The sequence below is a fragment of the Portunus trituberculatus genome, chromosome 47 (assembly GCF_017591435.1).
Source record: "Portunus trituberculatus isolate SZX2019 chromosome 47, ASM1759143v1, whole genome shotgun sequence".
NCBI classification, from domain to species: Eukaryota; Metazoa; Arthropoda; class Malacostraca; order Decapoda; family Portunidae; genus Portunus; species Portunus trituberculatus.
This window is the reverse complement of record NC_059301.1, coordinates 6462560-6488087: the sequence shown is the minus strand read 5'-3', so window position 1 is coordinate 6488087 and position 25528 is coordinate 6462560. Positions and strand designations below refer to the sequence as shown.

Here is a 25528-nt window from a genome sequence, read left to right as displayed (position 1 = left end):
TCTTGATACTTTGATTACCCTAAACTGAACAAAATACAATAGTTACCTTTGTAATTTGAAAATCCTTAGGAAAATAATATGTATAATAACAAGGAAGCCCCCCGAAAAAAAATAATTACACACACACACACACACACACACACACACACACACACACACACACACACACACCCGATAGCTCAGTGGTTAGAGCGCTGGCTTCACAAGCCAGAGGACCGGGGTTCGATTCCCCGGCCTGGTGGAGATATTCGGGTGTGTCTCCTTTCACGTGTAGCCCCTGTTCACCTAGCAGTGAGTAGGGACGGGATGTAAATCGAGGAGTTGTGACCTTGTTGTCCCGGTGTGTGGTGTGTGCCTGGTTTCAGGCCTATCCGAAGATCGGAAATAATGAGCTCTGAGCTCGTTCCGTAGGTAACGTCTGGCTGTCTCGTCAGAGACTGCAGCAGATCAAACAGTGAAACACACGTCCATCAGCTCTTCCTCCTCTTCCTTCTCTTGTGACTCTTCACTTCTCATCTTCTTCCTCCTCCTTTTGGCCTCTTGTGTTATTCACCACGGTGGTCTACTGGTCACCCAGCTAGCCTTTCCCCTACGGAAAGAGCTCAGAGCTCATACTGACCGATCTTTGGGTATGACTGAGATCACATCACACACCACACACACTGGAAAAGCGAGGCCACAATCCTTCGAGTTACATCCCGTACCTATTTACTGCTAGGTAAACAGGGGTCACACATCAAGAGGCTTGCCCATTTGCCTCGTCGCTTCCCGGGACTCTCGGTTGTGAGTCGAGCGTGCTACACTACGTGGTGTATGTGTGTGCGTGTATGTCTTATATTCAACCTGAGAGAGAGAGAGAGAGAGAGAGAGAGAGAGAGAGAGAGAGAGAGAGAGAGAGAGAGAGAAGTGTTGGGACAGGTTTTAATGTAGTTGACTATATTCTACACAATACTTTTAGGACAATTAATGTTCACGCTTCTAAAGGTGAAGATTTAAGAACACAACGTTTATGTAGGTTGTGATGTACTAATGCAGTGTTTTTCTTCTTTTAGGGCGATGTGACTTCTACTTTGGACATGAGCGTATTCTGTCTCATCCCATATCACTGATCAGCCAGAAGGACAGCCCTCTCATCCCAGTCTTCAACAAACGGTGAGGACTGAGAAGCACGCACGGGGGATCATTGGCCTCTTTATATAAAACACATGCATTTTTTTTTTTTTCATAACAACTGATACCATTGGTGTGCCCATTGTTTCCCAGGATATCTATCTGTGTACAAGGAATATGAATGACTGACATGGCATATTACGAGTAAATACCTACTTTTTATAAACTTTAATCTGTAAGAAATGCATAATGATGAACAACATAATCATCGCGAACAACAACAACAACAACAATAACATCAATAACAAATAACTCAGCGTCAACAAAAATTACCTTTTATCATTTAATTCAAGTTTGATGTGGATGATACTAAGTCTGTTGCATGGTTGACTGAGTCAGTAGGGTTTAAGTGTTTTCTATCATCTTAATTGCTCTTGGCAACATTTTCTTTTGATAGCAATCTTTTTTTGTGACTTCAGTTATTGTACTCTGCTTCCCTGTCGCCACATTCCATGATTCTCTCGTCATGACCTTCCAGTTTGTGTGTTACTGGAAATATTTCCGTGAATTTGTACTCTGCAGGTCCCATATTATTATTACTGTTCCTTGCATGGTTATCGTGAGCTGATATCATTGCATCGTAAGTTAGTAAGTCCATTTTGATTGCAGAATAACATCCATGAATGAAGCAGGCCTGTATAACTACTGGGAGATGGATATGATGCCTAATTCAAGTGCGTGTGAGCAGGTGCCGACCAAGATTACCGTCAGCTCGTCTCTGTCACTCAGGCAATGCTGGGTAGGATCCCTTCGTAAGACTTTAGAAGTTCTCTTATCCATGAGCAAATGATGGAGGCAAGTGTGCAGGTAGTTTAGGTTAGGTTCAACATCAAAGTGTGTGCGTCGCATGCTTTTTGAACATTTTACTCACGGATATTCTCATAGAAACATTGCTTGCTTCACCGCTTAACAGTGTCTTTATACAATGCTACGTTGGAACGATTTTGTAACGTAAGCAGTACCGAAAACTAAAAGATTTTTTTTTTTTTCTCTCCACTTCTTCCTCCCCACCACATGGTTTCTATCGTTATTGGGGACATCCTGATGGTCTGACCCTGTCCCCTGCAGGCCATGCTGGTGGTGCTTGGTGGGGGCCTGGCTGTGGGCGTAATCACACTAAACATAGAACTGGTGGTCGCCGAAATCATGCGTCACTGATGGAGTTGTGGTTAGTGTGTGTGTAAATTGCGAAATAGCAATACGAGTGAACGCTTTTACATGTGTCAGATGTTTTAATAGCTTTTACATAATAAGCTGAATTATATTTCTTATGACATACCTTTGAGGAAGGAATCATTATTGTTTACGATCAAAATTCGCTCTGATTTATTGGCGTTTGCAGTTTTACAAGTAACAATGACCACTCATAATTTGATTTAATGTTAAATCATTCCTTTTGATTTTCAGGTTTGTTAAGGTTCGATGACATCGTCTATACTCTATAGGCTGCTTGTCCACATGACAATAAACGAGAAAAAAAAAAGTCTGCTTGGTTTCCTTTTTCTTAAATATGTTGAAGATGTTTGCAGCCATAACTGCGACAATGGCTAATGGTTAGGAGTGACAGAAGACACACGATGCGTAGTTAATGCTCCCCATTTCGCCACGTGAGCAGAGGTCAAGGGATCCAACAGAGACAAATCTCCAGACAAGCTAAATATCCTTTAGTCAAAAAAGGAAAGTGGAGAGTGAGGAGATGCAAAATGAAGGATGAGGATGAGATGTGATCTTTGGATGTTACCATCAATAAATAATAACTTCTCAGTTTCAATAATTACTAAAAGCATCCAGTAGTGAAGTTGTTCTTCACAATCTTTACTGGTAAACGTGATTATTAGTGTTTTAGTGGCTATTATTTTGAACTGTATGGAAGAAATGTCTAACGAAAGATCGTGAGATAGATTGCACCGATTGGTGTAATCTATTGTTGGGATTTACTGACTCTGTTATCTGTTTCCCTCCTGAAATCATGAAGGTGAACCAATTTTCAAGTGCGACTACAGTTTCCCGAAACACGATTGTTTCTGACCAGCTCGCACTTATTGCGAATATCAGTGTCAGGATCGGAAAATGCCGGGGTCGCTGTCGGGGAGGCACTGGTGTCAAAGAGGTTAGAAGCTGCAGACATGGCACTGTGTTAGTACCATCTGTGTCATGACCCTAGTATATGTTTCCATCATGCGACGAACAGTGTTTCGGACAAGTGTAGCCGCGAACCTTCAAGTGGACATACTCCTCAGTCAGGGGACTGCATTATCAAAGGCTTGGGTATTTTAACTCACCTTACTTTAGCTAACTCTAGAGGCAGTTATTGAGGATTCCTAGAAAGCTTTCATGAATATATTGATAGTTAAAGGAGATTCCTGCAGCACCAATGAAAATAGAAAACGCCCATAAAGACCAGATTGATATATATATATATATATATATATATATATATATATATATATATATATATATATATATATATATATATATATATATATATATATATATATATATATATATATATATATATATATATATATATATATATATATATATATATATATATATATATATATATATAATCACTGTGGTCTTTTACATCGTCCCTTAGAGAGAACAGCTTTTCTAAAATATGGGTAACAGATTTTCGTAAAGAAAAGAATGAAAAGTCTGAAGTTCATGAATTTTATTGACAAAGTTCACATCCTGTTTGTCGTTCAGTGACGGGTGCAAAATTGTACGAAATGGTAAAATCAGAGTCATTATTCAAAAGCGAACGACAGTCAGGTTATCACAAAGTGTATTCACTCAGGTGTAGATGTTTGCTTGGTGTACATTCATGGTGACATGTCGTATTTGCACGCTGCAGGTTGTGCGTGCAAGGAATGAACTTGAGCATTTTTACCTGTGCAAAGTTGTACACATTTTTTTTTTTCAGATACTTAGCAGTACAATTAATAAGAAGACTTCCGATACAAAAATATCTTATACAAAAATAGTTTATTACACGTGAGATTGTGACATGTTTTAAAACACAGCATCAGATTCTCTTCACACCAACACAACCAACGCGTCCACTAGAGCACATAGGAACCCGGTGGCACCTTAGTCACCAACGAAGATTGTCTTAAGAGGATGTCTTCCTTTCCTCCTCTTCTGCATATTGCTGAAATAAAGAAATGCAGTTTTAAAAGTGGTAAGCACGATTCTGAGGCTCATCATCAGTACTCGTGGTGTGTAGCGCAGTGGTAGTCGGCCTGACTGCTTGGTGCATCCTAGGGTGCATGTTTTCAAGGGTTACCTGTGTATATAAAAGAGTGCAGTACGAAAAGATGCTTTAGTAAGTGTTATGTGGGAAATTATTTTAAAGTGAGAGTAAAGTATCAAAAATATATATGTATCATATTTGTATCTACTATTCAAACCCAACTCACGCTTCACGGGTTTGAGATGTGACATTTCGCTTCGTTATACATTTAATACTTGCACAACAATCATTTGGGGCAAAGTATGTATTTTCTATGTTTGAAGCACAGACATCATACTTTCATTCATATATTTCAGTCTCACTCAAAGGCTCCCTGAGTGGTGGATGGACTTTCAGGGAGTTTGAACACATTGGTATAAGGAACCACATGTCCACGAGCACAGTTTGATTGTGATGGTGGTGATGGTGACGGTGATTGATGTGAAGCAAAGGTAATGTTGGAGATAGTGATGGGAGTGGAAGTGGTAGTGGTGGTAGTGGTTGAGCTAGCTATGGGAGTACTGATGGCGCTAGGAGAGAGAAAGATGGATTTGGTGGTGGTGGTGGTGATAAGAGTAACACAAGCCTCATCATACCAGGTTGAGGGCGCAGCAGGTGAGCAGCAGTCTGGTGGCCACGTCCAGAACAGCGGGGAAGGTAATGACTAGTCCTGTGCTAGTCCGCGTCAGGCTGCCGAGGTCATGAGGAAACCCAACTGGCACCACCTGAGGAACAAAGGAGTTGGTGATGCGTGTTTGTGTCCTGGACTAAAAAGTATCAAAGTGTCGATTCCATCACAGAAAAAAAAGGCTCAAGTTATTTAGTTTATCACAGTTGTGTATTGCATCCTCCATGTTCAAACGCAGCTTACTCTCAGCAGTACACTTTGCCTCAAGCACACCACCTTCCTACATGTAACCAACGCTCCACACAGATTTCTTAATGTTGTTTCACCTTCATTAAACATTTACTAACATGCAGAGGCCCTAAGATATATAAAAAAATTCCAGAATGCATACTAATATCAATGTAATTATACTTAACATTGATAGATACATATGAACATTTGTGATGATATCATTATTATATATCTATTATGTCAGTATCGTAACAAGATCCTTATGAATATTACTAAATTGGTATGAATGCATGTTATTTTTCCTTAATTGTTGTTATGATTTTTACGTCTTATCTTTCTTCTCACGAAAAATATACGGATGATTTTACACTGTACGAAACAATAATGTATATACTACTATACTCGTACGAGTATAGTAAAGTAAAGTTGTTATTTACTAGATGCTATAAGACATGGTAAGCTCACAATAACTTTTTACTGAGGTCTTTTATGTGCTATGTATCCATTGTGATTACTGTTATCCATTGTTTTCTGTGTTTTCATTCCCTCTCTGAATTATATGTACACTTAATCTCGTTTTTAAGCTTAAGTTGCCTGGAGGATGTAAGTGAAATAACAGCGGCCTAAGTGTCAACCTTTTCAAATGCTGTAAGTTTGTATTGTTATTACGACATACACAATGAAACATTTAAGTGCTTGAAGAATTGAGGGAGCTTTAGATACCTTTCAAGCAAAGTCTAACGGTCAGACATATGATGGACAAGCGAAAGCATTATTCTATGTAGAGTAATATATTTTTTTCACTGAACTGACGCATCAAAAAAAAAAAAATAATAATAATCTTAGCGGCAAATTTTATTGTTTAATAGAAGGATCCAGTCCAGTGATGTTAGAGAAAGAAAGTAAACTCACCTTATGAAACCCTAAACTAAAAAGGGGCATTATGTATTGTAACTGTATATTGTATTCCTCCTGGCCTGTGAGTGATTGCCGTTTCTTGCTGCCTCACCTTATGGGAGGCGTTGGAACACGAGCAGCACGCCTCATCCTCCTTCTCCACGTAGCAGGTAATGTCTCCAGAAGGATTGATGAGAGTAAAATTTTCACCTTTGCCCTCGACAGTCCCGATCATCACATCTGGCGGGATCTTCACATCCACCTCCTGGCAAGTGATAACAGGGAACATCGCTGACTCCAGAGATCATGAAGGACAGAAAGGAAAAGTGACAACAAGGGAACATCAGTAAGTTAATAGGTTACGACAGGAGGGATAGACATCAGAACATCACGGCAGGAAGGGTGAAAGACAACAAGACATCATCAATAATCCATACTATCATGGTAGGAAGGAACAGTGACAGCAAGGGTACATCAGTGACTTAAGAGGTCATGGCATGAAGGACAATTCATAATAAAGGACTTTAACATCATAGTAAGATGGACACATGACAACAAGGAACATTAAAAACTTAGATCATAATACAAAGATTCTCTCTCTCTCTCTCTCTCTCTCTCTCTCTCTCTCTCTCTCTCTCTCTCTCTCTCTCTCTCTCTCTTTGATATTAACTCCTGCCACGTCTGTTTTTGCTCTAAATTTCAGAATACTATGGAAAAACAGACAGACAGATAGATAGATAAACGAATAGATAGATAGATAGATAGATAGATAGAAAGACAGACAGATAAACAGACAGACAGATAGATAGATAGAGAGAGAGAGAGAGAGAGAGAGAGAGAGAGAGAGAGAGAGAGAGAGAGAGAGAGAGAGAGAGAGACTTCAAACTATAACCAAGCTCACGGTTTCCTGGGAGGAGCACCAGAATGCCTGCGTGGAGCGGTGGACAGTGAGGACGTGCTGGTGATTCCTGCTTGTGAGGTTGAAGGTGACTCCCGGGCCGCGAGGGACAGTACAACAGAAGCAGGTCGTCTCCACATCGATGGCCGCAGTGTACAGTAGGGACTTGGTAGCGTCTGTCAGGAGGTACTTGTCTCCTGCAAAGAAGATAAGAGAGGTGTTTGTGATTCCTGTTTGTGTTCCTGTTATTATTATTATTATTATTATTATTATTATTGTTATTATTATTATCATTATTTTGTCATTAATGATATTTACATTAACATTTTCATTACAATCATCAATATTATCATTGGTACTACTATTATCATTACCATTTTCATTATTGTTACTAATACTGGTTTTGCTACTACTGCTACTACTACTACTACTACTACTACTACTACTACTACTACTACTACTACTACTACTACTACTACTACTACTACTACCACTACTACTACTACTACTACTACTACTACTACTACTACTACTACTACTACTACTACTACTACTACTACTACTACTACTACTACTGCTACTACTACTACTACTACTACTACTACTACTACTACTACTACTACTACTACTACTACTACTACTACTACTACTATAATATTCACCACTATCACCACTACCACTGCCACCAACACCGTCACTATCATCATTGCTGCACTCAGACTGGGAGGAGACATCGAGTTTATGCTTATCCACAGATGGTAATGTGAGGCCGTTGTTACGAAGGAGGGCAGTAACGTGGCGCTCATTGCATTCATCATCGCGCACCAGTAATTCCGTGGCACTTGGCAGTTGTGTTATGGGCAATGAAGTCAGATTACAGGGACGGCAAGGCTACTTATACTCAGATCGATCTTGGAATGCCTCGTCAGATGGCGTGCGTGTAAAGTTCGTTCTCTTCACGTATCCACATCAATATACGTGTTCGCTTATGATTTTTCCGCACGTCAGCGAGTAGGTGAGTATTTGGGCAATTAGATAATTAAGATATGTACGAAAGTATATTGATATCAATTTCTTAGCTATTTTAAGTTCTGCACTGGTAAACAACTTTCTTTACACTTTTTAAGATGTGTTTTATTAACTAATCTCGAAAATAGCGCAGTATGGTAAAGGAGAGAAAATTAAACCACATATTATTTTTTCTGCGTTCATCCAAAAATTTATTTATCTATTTGCTTGCTAATCTAAATAGTGCCATCGGCAGTAAAAGAATTAGGAGGAACGTACCAATAATATGCTATCTCAAGGACTAGATTAGCGTTTGGTGCGCTCCTTGTTTTCTGCTGAACGTCTTCTCTGTGTAGCGATCGACTGATATTGACGCCAAAGACCTCTAAACATGATACAGCCAGGGTATCGTAATTCACTCCAATATTTTTCAGACATCGATTGGTAAGGGAAAATCATGACGGTCCAAAACCAAAATAGCAGTAATAAAAAAACGAAACAATTAAGATAAAAGTTGATAAGCAAAACACCTTCAGGCGCCGTCACACGAATACCTTTCCGAAAATAAACCAGTTCATGAAAGCACATTGTAACGCACTCAAAGATGTCTCCAACACACGCACAGGTGAGCAGTGAGTCTCTGCACCTCATTATGTGTCTCATCAATTTATCAATCGTAGATGAGACGAACCAATAACAAAAAAATAAATAAATAAATAAAACAGCATGGGTTGCTTAATTTTTGGTTTGTCTCGGGGCAAAGCAACCTTCTTGAGGCACATGTCATCTATATATTTGATTTTTGTATAATTCTGTGTAGCATAATTTTTTCGATAATGTTATTTTCATTCTCACTGGAAACTCGAAAAATCCTTTGGGTATTTTATCAGTCAACAGTTGGCATGCCTGGCAGATGGCACAACAATAGTTGGTACCTGTGACTCCCGCGACCAGTGATGGACCGCGAGTTGGCCGTGTTCAGAGGATTCTTGTTCGTAGTGGCTATCTGCTGCCCACGACTACGTTCGCTTGATTGCATGTAAGTAATACAGTGCCTTAGTTTTACCCAGCTGTTCTCACTTGCGGAATTCACGTCATGGATTTAGTGAAACTCGTTATTGTACGTAGTTCACTGAATATTGGTGTATGATATCGTCTGTGTCTGTGTGTGTGTGTGTGTGTGTGTGTGTGTGTGTTATATTTATTCAGTAGACCTTTTATTCTGTTTTAAATTTCTGTTGTGCTTCAGGTACAAGAAAGACTCTTATGTACGTGACATCTTTTCTATTTCAATTCACTGACACATTTACTCGTTTATCTATGGTACTCACAAGCTCCTTTCCAATAACATGGGTTACTGTATGAATGTATACTAGCCTGTGATGCATAAACATAAATGAAGGCTTTGAAACAATCTTTGGAGAGAATTGTGACTGTGTCGAAATATGGTGTAATGACTGATGTTCCTTTTGCAGACTAGAATTTGCACGCGGAAAGAGAGAGAGAGAGAGAGAGAGAGAGAGAGAGAGAGAGAGAGAGAGAGAGAGAGAGAGAGCTAAGATTATGGAAAGATTTGTCACAGTTTATATGTTTTTCCTTGAATTTCCTACTCTTGCTTATCATTGTAATATTTTGGCTTCATATGTTGATAAAGAAGGAAATGATAATAGTAAATCTAAGACAAAAATAGCTGAAAATTAGAGGAAGTGGTCGCGAGAATAGGTGTCATGATGGGTACCTCGCCCACTCACTCATCCTGCCGTGACAGGCGTGATGTTCTTTTATAATATGCAATTAGTTTCTTGGTGTGGTGTTAGTTAGTTATTTCCTGTGCTACGTGGATTATCGTGCGCTTGTATGTTTTGCGTGTATTTTTGTTAACGACGCGAAATATATCAAACTTAATTAATGAGACTCGTTAGATGGTTTGTTTCTGTGTCACGGTCCCAGAAACTGAGTTAGTAACGTACGACAATGCAGTGGAGTGTGCTATAAGCGGCTCAGTGTCCTCTGTCTCCTCCACAGATTACTAGGAAATGTTTTCTTCTCGCTCAGCACCATTCCATATTCCTGACGATATACAGACACATTTCCCTGGATGTGGTGGCCAGGATTGGCACATCATGCATTAGTAAGAGTGCATGTACGTACACTCCTTGACAGCCCCTTACCACTCTTCAACCACCTCCATATAATATAACAGTAGTACCAGGTCGCTCGAAGGTTACACACACACACACACACACCACCACCACCACCACCACTACCGCCACCAGTTCACCACCACACACCAGGGTATCCTTGGTGCTGGCCAAGGAAACTCCACCGAGCCTAGCCAGGGCAGGCCCAATTTTCCGGGATTCATAGGTGTTAAAGGGTGTTTTCTAGACTCTAGGTATAGAAGGAGGAGGAGGAGGAGGAGGAGAACGAGGCGGAGAAGAAAGGAAAAGTCTGAGATGGAAGGAAGAGGCGGAGCTACACAGCAGAGACGAAAAAAGTTATATAGATAAATAAATAAATAAATAAATAAATGAATAAATAAACTTCGGGCTAACATCATCATTAAATCATTAATATCTAGTTAAAATGACGGAACGCTTATTTCTTCGAGAAACAAAACACAGCTAGTTTTGATGTTTAGTATATGAAGAGAAACCTATAAGTTATAATCTATAAGAAAATCGCAAAAAATAAGCGTTTCGTCATTTTTTCTACATTGTAATGATTTTTTTATCCGAACGCCTAAGATTGTTTTGTTATTCATTTCAAGATTTGAAAATATTTAGAATATTTTCCTAGTAATAATATCCAGTGAAATCTAGTCTAACAATGAGCATTTTCAATTTCAATATAGATACGTTAGTGGCTAAAACTAAAAATCTAGTTTCTTTATACGACGACGAATTCGTGTTTTCTTTATTTCTCTGGAAAGTAATGTTTTTTTTTTTTTGTGCTCGGAATATGTAATAGAATCAAGTCCAGCTGCATTTTGTTCCTTGATATTATAATGTTTTTTTTTAGGCCCGTTCTTAATATATAGCCAGTGTTCCTTGGACATTTCGTTGTTGTTGCTGGGTTCGGTTAACGTTTTATATTTTGTGCATTAGTTAAAAAAATATGGCGTCAGAAAATGTGTTGCATTCCAGTCTGGACGTCTTCTTTCTTTCCGTGATTTTCAAAATGAAATTAAGTTACGTAAATATGCGTGCCGAGATGGACTTCCCTCCCTCCCTCCCTTTGTACCTGCCTGTATATTAATATGTAACGATACTCCTAGCTGTACTCAATCTTAGACGTAAAGTAAAACCTGAATTAGCCAAGTAAACTGATAAGAAATCCCCAACATGCCTCAAATAGGGCTTAAGTAAATAAGATGTAGACCGCCACCACCACCGCCACCAGGGCAGATGATACCTTTTCTTTCGCCTCCCAGTGTCCCTTCGTCAACATTTCAATATTTCCGTCAATTCACAGAGTGTTCGGGGAATTTTAAGATATTTCACAGACTTAGAAGCGTAGATTGTAGCATTAAGATAAGGAAGAAGTGAGGAATGGAGCACGAGGACGAAGAAAGAAGGAATGAAAGGGAAAGAGGAGTGGATTGTTGTTGTAGTAGCACTAGTAGTAGTAGGAAGAAGAGGAGAAAGTGAGGAATGGAAAAGAAAAAGGATGAAGGAAGGAGGAATAGGAGGCAGGAGGAATGAGAGAGAGTAGCAGCAGCGATAGAAGGAGTGAATGGCGAATGACGGACAATAATTATACTCGTACAGCTCTGTGGCACGTTTCTGATAACCGGGAAGGTAGGAGGGCAATAGGAGGTTAGGGTTAGTTGTGGGATGGGTTATATGTCTGCATGTAGCCACACACACACACACACACACACACACACACACACACAGCTCAGTGGTTAGAGCGCTGGCTTCACAAGCCAGAGGACCGGGGTTCGATTCCCCGACCGGGTGGAGATATTTGGGCGTGTCTCCTTTGACGTGTAGCCCCTGTTCACCTATCAGTGAGTAGGTACGGGATGTAAATCGAGGAGTTGTGACCTTGTACCGGTGTGTGGTGTGTGCCTGGTCTCAGGCCTATCCGAAGATCGGAAATAATGAGCTCTGAGTTCGTTCCGTAGGGTAACGTCTGGCTGTCTCGTCAGAGACTGCAGCAGATCAAACAGTGAATTACACACAGAGTAATGACGTGTGCGGAAATGTAGTATTATGCAGGTTTTTAGGTCCTTTTCTTAATATCTGTCGCGAAAATGTAGTACCGTCTGTAAAATGAACAGGGTACCGATTTCATGCCAGACTGTCGTTCTTTTATTTATTAATTTGTCGATGCATTTTTTACTTATAAAGTAAAACAATTGGCGTTTTTTGTTTGCTCCGCTTTTTTTTTTTTTTTTTTTTGTGACTTTCCCACTCTCAAGTGGAACAACACCTACATGCGTGTTACAGAGGTCAGATAATTTTGTCTCCAGTGCACGGCGTGAGGAAATGAAATATTTCAATGTCACATTTGTTTAACAGACGATTTCATAATTGGTGAATAACTCTGTGTGTGTGTGTGTGTGTGTGTGTGTGTGTGTGTGTGTGTGTGTGTGTGTGTGTGTTTCACTGTTTGATCTGCTGCAGTCTCTGACGAGACAGCCAGACGTTACCCTACGGAACGAGCTCAGAGCTCATTATTTCCGATCTTCTGATAGGCCTGAGACAAAGCACATACCACACACCGGGACAACAAGGTCACAACTCCTCGATTTACATCCCGTACCTACTCACTGCTAGGTGAACAGGGGCTACACGTGAAAGGAGACACACCCAATTATATATATAGGGGCCGCCGTGGTACAGTGGAACCATGCGTGCTTTGGGATCCGAGGGGTCTCCAAGTGCACGGGTTCGAATCCTGTCCACGGTCTGAGTGCAGGTTGGGCTTCCTCACTCAGGGCAACGGTTTCCTAGCGGGTGGTCTTTGAGATAGGAGGTACCATAAAAAGTATCCCCTTTAGCCCATAAATTCCCGTGAAAAGCCCACATAGTATAAATCTCCATCCAGCTGGGGAATCGAACCCCGGTCCTCTGGCTTGTGAAGCCAGCGCTCATAGCACACTCCACTGCCACTGCATTGTCGTACGTTACTAACTCAGTTTCTGGGACCGTGGCACAGAAACAAACCATCTAACGAGTCTCATTAAGTAAGTGTGTGTGTGTGTGTGTGTGTGTCCGCTTCCTACCTTCTCCTCCTCCTCCTCCTCCTCCTTTACCCACACCACGGTCACCATGCACTCTACCAGGCAAGGATGGGAGGGAGAGATTGATGGTGGTTAAAGACACACTCAAAGCAAAACTGGGTGATTACCGGGTACCTCCTAGTCAGCTCGTTATTTTTGGTGTCCTTTGCACTCTGAGTCAGTCTCGTCTTTCCACAGACATGCACGCACGCACTCAAAGATTTGCAATCTTCACGTTTCTTTGGTCCGCAGGCGGAGGTGAGGGAGGAGGCGGAGCTTTTATTTGTAACGTGTGGTTCCGATACTGATCGGAATATTTTGTCACTCTAAATGTGGATGCAAATGTGGATATTATTTTCATTGTGAATGTTCCACGGAGGCGCATATATATATATATATATATATATATATATATATATATATATATATATATATATATATATATATATATATATATATATATATATATATACACACACAAAAGCAACGACTAATTTTGGCTCGTATTCAGAATTGTTATGTTTTCTTAACACGACTATTTTCAAGGGTTGATAGTGTATAAATCTTGTCAATTTATCATCACTTGTCACACCATTGAAAACCAGCATAGCATCATGTATATAACCTTTTGAATGTAATGGAGGTGCGGGCAGAAGTGTTCTAGAATGATTTTTAGAGGTAATGTGTTGGCTTCCGCTCACTGGTGTGAATGCTGTAGATATTTTTTTTTTATACCATGTGGGCTTTTCACGGGAATTTATGGGCTAAAGGAGATACTTTTTGCGGTAGCTCCTATCTCAAAGCCCACCCGCTAGGAAACCGTTGCCCCGAGTGAGGAAGCCCAACCTACACTCAGACCGTGGACAGGATTCGAACCCGTGCTCTTGGAGACCCTTCGTACCCCAAAGTACGCATGGTTCCAATGTACCAGGCGGGAGTTATAAGCAATGTCGAATCAGTGTGTTGTTCCCCGATAAGCTAACATGTAGTGTGCCTCGAGTGTTTGGTGGCGTGAGTCTGGCAGGTTCTGAATTATTGCATAGGTGGTGACTCAGTTTGTGGCAACAAAGACTAAGGAAACGGAGTAACAAGGATAGTAGAAAATTAAAAAGAAAGCTTTGTTGATATATACATTCTTGGTAGTAGTAGTAGTTGTAGTAGTAGTAGTAGTAGTAGTAGTAGTAGTAGCAGGAATAGAAGTAGCATAAAAAAAGAAGTGTGAAAAGTAGCCGTAGCAGAAAAAGAAACGTAATAGAAGCAGCAACAACAGTAGTAACAGCAAGAGTGGGAGATAACTTGTAAATTTACACCCACTAAAACAAACAGACAGAAGCAACACAAAAGATGATATAATGGTTAAAGAAGAACACTGAAAAGAATTAAGCATTTCCTAAGAAAAAAATTAACACACACACACACACACACACACACACACACACACACACACACTGACCTGTCCTGCCATGGAGGTATATCTGGTGGAAGCCCATTACTAGGTCCAAGCCGTAGTGGTTCCAGAAGCGCCTCTGCTCCTGTATCTGGGTGGGCGAGGGCGAGAGTGGAGGGGCGGAGGGAGCCGTGGACATCTGTGAGTGGAGGCGGCGGCGTCAGGGTAGAAGGCCTTATGAGTTGTGAGTGTCGCGACAGGGTTGAGGAGTGCTGGGGAGTGCTAGAGGTAAGGGCAGCTCAGGCCGAGGAGAAAAAGGTGTTGGGTCGATTTGTTTACGTTTGCCTTACTTTCGATATAAATGTTTTGTTAGGTTATGTAACGCGTCATTAGTGTCTATCTTGGTGTGTTGGTGTAGTATTTATGTATGAGTGTATGTGTGTGTGTGTGTGTGTGTGTGTGTGTGTGTGTGTGTGTGTGTGTGTGTGTGTGTGTGTGTGTGTGTGTGTAAGTAAGTATATGTGTGTGTATATGTATGTACGTATGTCATTTTTTTATTTTTTTTTTTATGTAGTAGGGGAGCCAACCAAGGGCAACGCAAATTGAAATAAATAAAAAAGCCTCACCAAGATGGTGGTATCATCAGCGTATTTAGGATTTAGGAGAACACTGGCCGTCCATCACAGCAGCAATATAACTACGGTCAGAAAGGAAACTTGAGATGAAGTTACTGAGAGAAGGACAGAAGCCGTAGGAGAGTAGTTTGAAAATCAAAGCTTTGTGTCAAACTCTATCAAAAGGTCTTGATATGTATAAGGTAACAGCTAAGGTCACTAAAATCTCTGAAAGAAAATGACCAAGGCTCAGAAACGAAAGCCAGATCACAAGTAGAGCGGCCTTGACGGAAACCATGCTGGTGATCAGTTAGAAGATTTTGAAGTGAAAGCTGTTTGAAAATCTTCCTGTTGAGGATAAATAATAAAAGAAACACTATAGATAGACAGGATGTGCCTCTTTCGGTCGATATCTTGACGTCATTCTATTGATTGATAAAGGTGTGTTGATTCTTCCTTACTTAGTTACGCATGCATACACACACGCACACACACACACACACACACACACACACACACACACACACACACACACACACACACACACACACACACACACACATGGAGACCATGTAAATATGAAATAAGCAACCAGTTCAAACCAGTGGAGTACAAACAGTACCAGTAAAACAATAGCACACACCCACCTACCCACCCACCCACCCACACACACACACACACACACACACACACACACACACACACACACACACACACACACACACACATACGCAATTTTTTCATTAGGCTTAGTATATATTTTTTCTTACGCTACCTAGCTGTAGTCTACTAATACAGGAAACATAACCGTAAAACTCAATACATAAAATTTATATTATCATTACTTCAACACTCACGATTACACCTCCCCCAACGCCTACACACCCACCCACCCAAACACACACTTACACACACACCTGTACGTAGTGTTGCAGGGTGGACTCGTAGTGTTGGTAGGGCAACATGGGGGCGATAACGTAAGGTTGGCCCAGCATCGCCACCTCGTAGGTCGGTGGGTGCAGCGGCGGTTGCTGCTGCTGCTGCTGGTACTCCGTCATGGCTGCCACTCTCCCACTTGTCACCTGTCGGTGTGGTGTCCGTGAGTGTCTGGGTGTATGCAGGTGTTCTGCCGCGAACTGCACATGCTCAGATGCGACTGTATACAAACAAAGACTTTTTGATAAACAAAACTATTAGTAGCGTCCGAGTGTCAACATGGCTGAAGATTTACGGGAAGACAGGGATTATTTCAAGGTAGTTATCTGTTTTAAAAAATAAGAGAGGCAGCAAGAATCCATCAGCCCAACCCGTAGCAGTCCCTTTACGAAACATTTTTTTTCTATTCCCACCTATTATTCTCATCCACAAATGTGTCTAATTCTATTTTTAGCACTTTCTACTGACATCCCTAACAACCTGTTTTCCGTTTTTATTCAATTTAAGAACCAACTTCTTCTTATATACTTTTTAAATCAAACTTTTTCAAGCTTACATCCATTATTTTGTGCCCTATCCTGATTACTGATCTTGAGAATTTTGTGCATCGGTTGTGTGAATAATGGTACAAAATAAGTCACTGTAAAATGAAAGACAGGATAGGACACGTGTGGAACTGTACATTTAGTGTATTTACGACCATATTAATTTATTTTATTATTATTAGATGTCATGTGGTGGTTTATGGTGATTATGTATTGCTGAGAAAAATGGACAAGGAAGCGGAGTTATGGGGATGAGGAATGGGAAGGAAAAAAGTGAGTATACAACAAGATTGAAACCATAACTGCCCGAATGACCTGTATCTTTGAAATTTCCGTGTCACCTCACCTCTTGTCTATCAGTCATGCTCCGTCCATCATTTAAGTACCATCCACTAATCATGTATCATCGTTATTGTCCGTCCTTTCCCTATTAATCGTTCCTCAACTATTCATATCTTATCCATAAATCATACATAGCCCATACTTCGTCATCAATCATATGTCGTCTTCGTTATACCTCCACTGATCATCGCATCATCCATAAGTCACTTCCAGTCATCCATCATCCGTCATCATTACCCTCACCATCATCACCGCCATCATCTGTGCCGCGCTACAGGAACGTGAGGTCATAGTTGTCTCAGTTCAGCAAAGTATTCTCAAATGTTTCGTCGTTAAGTTACTGTGGTTTTCAAAGGTGTTTTCATGACTGCAGCTATAGTTTAGGAGCAATTTTACACCATCACTGGCGAAATCACCCTTTATTCTACCTCACATGAAGGTAGAATAAAGAAAAGCGAAATGAGAAAAGAAACAAGCAAGGCAGACAAAATATAACAAGTGGACAAGGAAATAAGTGTAATAGAGAAAAAAAGGTCAGATCTGGGTCACGACACACTTAAGGACACCGCTTATCATCTCTATGGCCTTTGAAAAATAGTCCTGCAGGGGAACAAACAAAGAATGTGAGCCTGTCATAACATTCCTCGCTTACTTGGTGCGGCAAAGGTTTCAGTATCAGCGGGGTCACCTGTGGGCGAAGGACATTTGTGAACCAGCGTATGTGAGATGGCTTGTGTTAAGATTGTGTTATGTACCTACTACCAAACTTTTATTTTATAAGAAACTACTATTTTTTTTCTTTTATCATTACTATAATAATTAGGTTTTTTTCATACTATTGTTATTGCTACTACTACTACTACTACTACTACTACTACTACTACTATTATTGCTACTACTACTACTACTACTACTACTACTACTACTACTACTGCTACTACTGCTACTGCTGCTGCTGCTGCTACTGCTGCTGCTGCTGCTGCTGCTGCTGCTGCTGCTGCTGCTACTGCTGCTGCTGCTGCTGCTGCTGCTGCCACCACCACCACTGCTGCCACCACCACCACTGCCACTGCCACCACTGCTGCTGCTGCTGCTGCTGCCACCACTGCTGCTGCTACCACTGCTGCTGCTGCTGCCACTGCTGCACCACCACCACCACTGCTGCTGCCACCACCACCACACTGCTGCACTGCCACCACTGCTGCACCACCACCACCACCACCACTGCACCACCACCACTGCTGCTGCACCACTGCACTGCTGTTACCACCACTGCTGTGCTGCCACCACCACCACTGCACCACTGCTGCTACTACTACTACTACTACTACTACTACTACTACTACTACTACTACTACTACTACTACTACTACTACTACTATTACCACTAAACTACCAACACTATTACCAGTTAGGTTACTATTACAACAACTCTTATTTATTCATATTGTTTGTTATTGTTATTATTATTATTACTACTACTACTGTTACTACTACTACTACTACTACTACTACTACTACTACTACTACTACTACTACTACAACTAAACTTCCAATACTATTATCATTAAAGTATTATTTTACTACTACAATAACCCTTATCTATTAATTTTCTATTTGCTATTACTATGGACAGGAAAAGCTATGGAAATATTATTAGTTAGCTGTTTCACATGTAGCAGTGAGCAGTGTTGCTGTATTCATAGATCCTCGTAATGATTTCAATTGTAAGTTCTAACAGTATAAAGAGTAAATGTCACGATGAACATTGATGGGAATTTATTGCGTTGGCGAGACATATGGTGTGGGGATTTTGATGTCCAAGTTGAGTGTCCTGTTCATGGTTCTACTCTCGGCCACTACGTGCGCATTTTTCACAGTTCAGCTTCCTAGATTGGATTTCAGTTGGATCCCTTGTGAAGAATATGAAGCTTGGAGAAAACTATCACTCTGGCATTATCTAAAGAAAACACTATCAAATCGAAAGCTGTAATGGGTGGCTTGATATGTGCACAGTGCCTGAAAACCCTTGTGATTGTGATTGATTTAATTCTTTTACTGGTATAGTTATTCCTTGGTAGCATTCATGGTGGTGTGAAGATATGATTTGCATGTGTAGAGTTTGTATAGCGAAAATAAATTATTACTGTTGTCTATTGCATATTCTAGGTTGAGGAACTAAACTACCTTAGTACGAAAATAAACGTCTGAAAAGTAGCAACGGATGATGAGGAAAGAATATCTAGCATGAGAAGAGTTCAAAAGGTTTCGCAGTGTAATTTGGTCTTCATATCGGAATGGTTTCTTAAACAATTGGAAACTTAAGTTTTTTTTTTTTTTTTTCTGCCCTTACTCATTCACCCTCTTACATGAAAAAAAGGAATGCATTGGTGGAACAGACATTGTTATCTGACCGAGAAGATGTCGCGTTCCTTGAGTGTCTTGTCTGGGATTCGTCTCACGGCTCGACTACTTTACAACATATTTATTTTCTTCACAGCTTCCGTCACTAGGCTGCTTGTATTTACGTGATGTAATTCGAAGGTGAAAGACAGTAATAAAAGTTAAATAATGCATCTTTACAATATGTAAATGACGATTTATTGTGTTGTTTATTCTGCGAAAACTGGAAAAACCATACGAGTATGTAATATTTTTAGATCAGAAATGAGAAGAGAGAGAGAGAGAGAGAGAGAGAGAGAGAGAGAGAGAGAGAGAGAGAGAGAGAGAGAGAGAGTGTGTGTTTGTGTGTTTGGTTCCTGGGATCTTTGTAATTCCCTGAAATACGCTGAAAAGAAAAAAAGAATATTGATCTGGCAATGAATACGTGATGTGGCAAAGACGATGCAGCGGCCACGACCTGCTGGCTGCCCGCCACCCTCAATCAGTCCCGGTCTTGCATGACTCACCACTCACTCACCTCTATCACCTACTTCTTTAAGAGAGAGAGAGAGAGAGAGAGAGAGAGAGAGAGAGAGAGAGAGAGAGAGAGAGAGAGAGATACTAAACTTAACAAACATTAGATATGATCCACCTAAAAAAGAAAGAAAATGAAAAGAAAACAGGAAAATGATATAGGGAAAAATCAATAAAACAACATTATTGAAAACAAAATAGATACGATTTTACAGAACAAACTAAGAAGTATTGAAAATTGTGCCTGAGTTCCACCCTCCACTCATCCCTTCATCACATCCCTAATTCCCAGTTCTCCAACTCTCTGCCACTCACTCAACGCTCTCCCTCTTGCCTGCCCCCCAGCTCTCTCGCCACACGCTCTCCCCTTCACGGGTATCGAACCGCGGCCACCACTTTGCCGTCGGGCCTTTGAATCATTGAACACAGAGCTGATAGAGACTTGCAATCAGGGGGTGGTCCATGCACACACACACACACACACACACACACACACACACACACACACAAAGAGGTTACGTTACCACACAGTTTTTACTTTAAATTGTCACATTTGATGCTATGGCAACCTCGTCTCTTGTTGTCACTTCACTGTCACTGTCTCTGTCACGGCTGCCACCACGTCTGCCGTTACCAGTACAGGCATCAGGATTATCAAGATGTGTGCGGTTAATCAGTGTACGAAAATGAATAATAAACTTGGTGGTGTTACGGGACTCAGTGGTACTTTTATCAATACACACACTCACAAAAGAGAAAAGAATAGCAATAACCAGACCTTCATCATCATCCCCACAACCAAGGCCACCACCACAACCACTAACGTTACCATCATTGCTCTTACCACCATCACCATAATTGTGCCTCATCATACAACCAAGCCATCAATACCACCACCAACAACACCAACTATATAGGGAAAGGAAAATAAAAAGCCACTATCTCGTTCTTTCTACACTCTATCAGGGAAACTCAACAGGTGTTCCCATTAGCCTACCTGTCCTGGAGCGAGGGGGTCAGCGTGCCCGTGATATGCGTGAGGCAGCAGTTCTGAAGGCCACCATCGACCTTCCTGCTTCCTCTCAGCATTCCAATACACACACTGGCCTCAACCACTACCGCCACCGAGGCACAGCAAGGGCGGAGGGGTGGTGGGAGCGTTGGGCTTCAAAACGGTGAGTTGGACTGTTCTGGCAACATCGCTTAATTATTGATAAAGTTCCTGTTCCAAGAAAGGTTCGGTGTATACCCTGACATTTCTGAACACTGGATCAATTCAGAGTGTCTGGGAGGACTAAACTCGCATGTGTTGTGTATGTGAGTTCGTTTGATGTCCAGCGTTGGAGAGTCTGGACAGGCAGGCGTGAGAGGGTGATAGGTGAAGGACGTGTGGCAGGGACGTGGAGAGCTGTCAACCTGTCATGTCTAACTCACGCACTTGCTCTCATCGTAACTCACGCTACATGCCACTGACTCATTCCAATAGGACTCTCGGGTTCCCTCATAATAATATACCAACTCTCTCGAGGCCTCTTATCCCCCATCCTCTACCCCACCTCTCTCTCTCTCTCTCTCTCTCTCTCTCTCTCTCTCTCTCTCTCTCTCTCTCTCTCTCTGTGTGTGTGTGTGTGTGTGTGTGTGTGTGTGTGTGTGTGTGTGTGTGTGTCCCACGCAGGCCTCGTCGTCTAGCAAAACACGAGCCACAACTTCCAGTAATCCTCTCATCACGTACAAAATTACATACACGAAAGGAAATATTAGGTATTGCATTCAACACATTTTTCATGCGCATTATTTCAGAAATAGCAACATGCATGTTTCTCTCTCTCTCTCTCTCTCTCTCTCTCTCTCTCTCTCTCTCTCTCTCTCTCTCTCTCTCTCTTGGGACTCACCGTTTCCTCTAGAGTTGTTATGCTTGCCTGAGTTTAGCGTCCCCCGTACGGAGCTCAGCCTGCCCTGCGACCGCCAGTACTGCTTGATTCATTACCACGTGGCTGGCAGTGTGTATTAGTCCATGTAGGAAATGCCTGTTCCCTGTCCAGAAACCACATAGTGCCCTGCCATGGCCGTGACCTCGAGTGTCTGACGGAGTGGTACCGATGGCAAACTGGTATGTGCTCTTCGTCAGGTCATCGTCAGTAGCGCCGCACTTCCTTGCCGCTCCTCACTTTGGGTTCGCCTCTCACTACACGATCACAGTCATTCGTCAGTATAGTGTTGCAATGTTGCTCTCACTGCTTTCGTGGTATCCCTCACGCTGCTGCCAGTTCACCGTCAGCACTAGAATACACTCACGACACTGCAAGATTTTCCTCATTACCTCATTACCACTTACTACACACACACACACACACACACACACACACACACACACACACACACACACACACACACACACACACACACACACACACACACACACACACATACAGGCTCAAACCAAGCCACTGCGAAGCTACAGCAGCCCACACGCACTAGGCAGCAGAGGAGCCGCCACTACCACGCTCCACCTCTGTCCACAAACTGACTGGATCTCATTCCATACACCACCACCATCACCACTACGACCACTACCGCTACAGCTACCAACATCAATAAAAACGACCCAAGACTTTACCAATACAGACGCATGCACTCTCACAAACTCACGCACATAATGGCACTTCAACACGCTTTCTTCCTGGCACTGTGGCGACCTAAGGCTGTGCTCCCATCGTTCATTCATCGACCATATACCTGAGCGGTGGAATGTACTGTATATGCTACCTGTTTGATGTTCCTCTTGCTCACTCGCCCGCTCGTCCGCCACTGCCTCTAAACTTTCCTGCCTGCGTGCCTGTTGCCTTAGCTCCTCTGTTGTCCACGTCGCCTGGCTACTAAGAGAGTGGCAGAGGGAAGGAAGGAGAGAAAAAAGAGGTAATGGAGAATAGCAAGATAAGAAAAAGAATAAGTGAGGGAAAATTATGGAGGAGGGAGAGAGAGAGGGAGGAGGGTAAGGGGAGGAAGTGAAAATTAGAGGGGAGGAAAAAAAAAGAAAAGAAAAAATGGCGGAAATAAAGAAAAGTGAGAGAGAAATATGAGGATGAGAAGAATGGATAGAAAAAAAAATTAATTCACTGTTCCGAAGAAAAATAATATAAAGAAAAGAATGGTTGAGAAGGTTACAAGGAGAGATAACAATAAGGAGATAGACGAAGATGAGACTGAAATAGAGGTAGAGAAAAGAGTGAAAAAAGAATAGAAGAAAAGAAAGAAAGGAAGAAAAGAGACAAATTAAGAAATAAAAGCAAGAAAAAAAAAGAAAAAAAGTTGGAGAGAGAGAGAGAGAGAGAGAGTTGTTTTGCGAATGTTCACGATTGTATAATGTATGATGATCTTATACTTTTATCAGCCGGTGTGTGTGTGTGTGTGTGTGTGTGTGTGTGTGTGTGTGTGTGTGTGTGTGTGTGTGTGTGTGTGTGTGTGTGTGTGTGTTCACTGCCGCACACACTGACAATATCAAGGGATTTATTGCTATTCACCACAAGCGGCATGAGTGTCACTTCTGCTCCACACATGTAAGACAAACCCTGCATTCTTAACTTGCCTTCCTGCCTCAGTGCCTTTCTTACTCCCCCCCATCCCCACTCTCTGGCGCCTTCCTTCACCTTCACTCCACGGTTAATGGTTAATCAATCGGGCAATACGTTAGCTAATCTGCAGGACAGTTAGGCAAAATAACAAGAAAGAAAGGATACAAGGAAGAGAAAGAAAGAAACAAGTTGATTAAATGAGATCCCTTGACCTTTACACACACACACACACACACACACACACACACACACACACACACACACACACACACACACACACACACACACACACACACACACACACACACACACAGTTGCTTGGTGAGTGCGTAGTGTCCTTCCACGTCATAGGTTCACGCCACGCTCTAGTTGCCAAGATTGTCACGGAGTGGAACATGCTGAAAGTGTCACGAGTCTTGCGAAGTGCCAGAAGAAAATGCTCTCTCTCTCTCTCTCTCTCTCTCTCTCTCTCTCTCTCTCTCTCTCAAACACACAAGAATGTCAAGGCCACATCGATATCTAAACAAAATATTGATGAATGTATGCATTTTTTTTTCACGCTCGCATGTGTGTGTGTGTGTGTGTGTGTGTGTGTGTGTGTGTGTTTTCTAGCATTCGTTCTTCGCATGTTCAAGTCCTAATTTTCTTTTTTCTTTAAATTATTGTTTTCTCTTAGTACAAACATTAAGATTTATTCTTCCAAAACCATTACATTTCTTTCTATAACAGTACTGTGTGGCAGGGCGAGTGGGAGACACACTGACTTTCCTGCCCCAACAATGAATAAGTGAAAAAAAAAGAAGGAACACAACACTCCTGCAACAAAACTGATAATTAATAAATTAACGAATAAATAAATAAATAAATGAATATATATATATATATATATATATATATATATATATATATATATATATATATATATATATATATATATATATATATATTAGAGATGTACCGATGTATCGGTGTTGGTATCGGTGTCGGTTGTATCGGCCCATTTAATGAGTATCGATATCGGTATCGGTATCGGCTATTTTCTACCGATATTACAAATACTTAAAAAAATCTACTTAAGAGGTAATACCGGCCAAGGGCAACAAAAACTTGTGATAAAAAAAAAAAAAGGGCCCACTGAAGTACCGGTCCCAAACAAGTTGATGTAGTTATGAAGTGACTCAAGTGAAGAATGTAGGTGTAGTTAGATGCATGTAGTTTTGTATGAAGGAAGAGAGTTGTCTTTATAGGTGGCAGGCTGTGACTGTCCCCTTGTGTAGTGAGACACAGAGAGAAGCGTTCAGTGAGGCCACAGCTGACTTTATTGATAATCTCACAGCACCCCTCAACCAGTGCTATTAGACCTCACTAGGAGTAATCATCGTTTGGGCAGGTGTCCGCTGCCTCCTCATCATAACGTCGTGTATCTCTGCAAGTTATTTTGTTAAGCAGAATTTAGATGTTCATAACGATAGAAATTAATTGATGATAATGCCAAATAATTTAGTATAATACAGCGTATTGAGTCCATGCTGAGTAGTAATGAAATATATTCTTTGTTAATGAGTTACCACTGTTACCTTACGTGTACGAGACAGGTCAGTAATGGACCAGGGGTCCTGCTACATCTCTCACTTCAGAGAGAAAGAGAGAGAAGTGGGAGCACAAGACCGCCCACATCTTGCTCACTTGCATTCTAAGAGATTTGTGCTTATATCTGTTTTTGTGTATTTTATGTATTGCTTTGTGTGTGTGTGTGTGTGTGTGTGTGTGTGTGTGTGTGTGTGTGTGTGTGTGTGTGTGTGTGTGTCTATGGTTGGGTGTGCTGGTGGGCGGATAGATGAGTGGTGTGTATTTGTATATAAACAAGCACAATGCAGTCCGTTGTATGTACGTGGGCTAAGGCCTGCCAGTTTTATCAT

At 41.4% G+C, this 25528-nt stretch overlaps 2 protein-coding genes across 4 annotated transcripts in view; one reads left to right on the top strand and one right to left on the bottom strand.

Annotated features, from left to right (window-relative positions):
- The window catches only part of LOC123498128, a 33950-nt gene extending 31622 nt beyond the window's left edge, over positions 1 to 2328 (top strand). The window contains exons 9-11 of the mRNA XM_045245303.1: positions 1053 to 1152; positions 1780 to 1909; positions 2239 to 2328. Of these exons, the coding sequence (XP_045101238.1) occupies positions 1053 to 1152; positions 1780 to 1909; positions 2239 to 2328 (320 nt within the window). The remainder of the gene's footprint in view (positions 1 to 1052; positions 1153 to 1779; positions 1910 to 2238) is intronic.
- Positions 2329 to 3829: 1501 nt separating this feature from the next.
- LOC123497983 lies at positions 3830 to 22832 on the bottom strand. 3 transcript variants are annotated; one of them, XM_045245016.1, is made up of 9 exons: positions 22468 to 22832; positions 21930 to 22336; positions 21035 to 21227; positions 16216 to 16380; positions 14751 to 14883; positions 7063 to 7256; positions 6274 to 6426; positions 5002 to 5130; positions 3830 to 4324 (listed from the first exon to the last, which is right to left on the bottom strand). In XM_045245016.1, exons 4-9 carry the CDS (start codon positions 16354 to 16356, stop codon positions 4286 to 4288), a joined length of 789 nt encoding a protein of 262 aa, XP_045100951.1. In that variant the 5' UTR covers positions 16357 to 16380; positions 21035 to 21227; positions 21930 to 22336; positions 22468 to 22832; the 3' UTR covers positions 3830 to 4285. The 3 variants fall into 3 exon arrangements, with proteins under 3 accessions (XP_045100951.1, XP_045100950.1, XP_045100953.1); XM_045245015.1 differs by having other exon boundaries at positions 21035 to 21222; XM_045245018.1 differs by lacking the exon at positions 21035 to 21227.
- Between the last annotated feature and the right edge of the window lie 2696 nt (positions 22833 to 25528).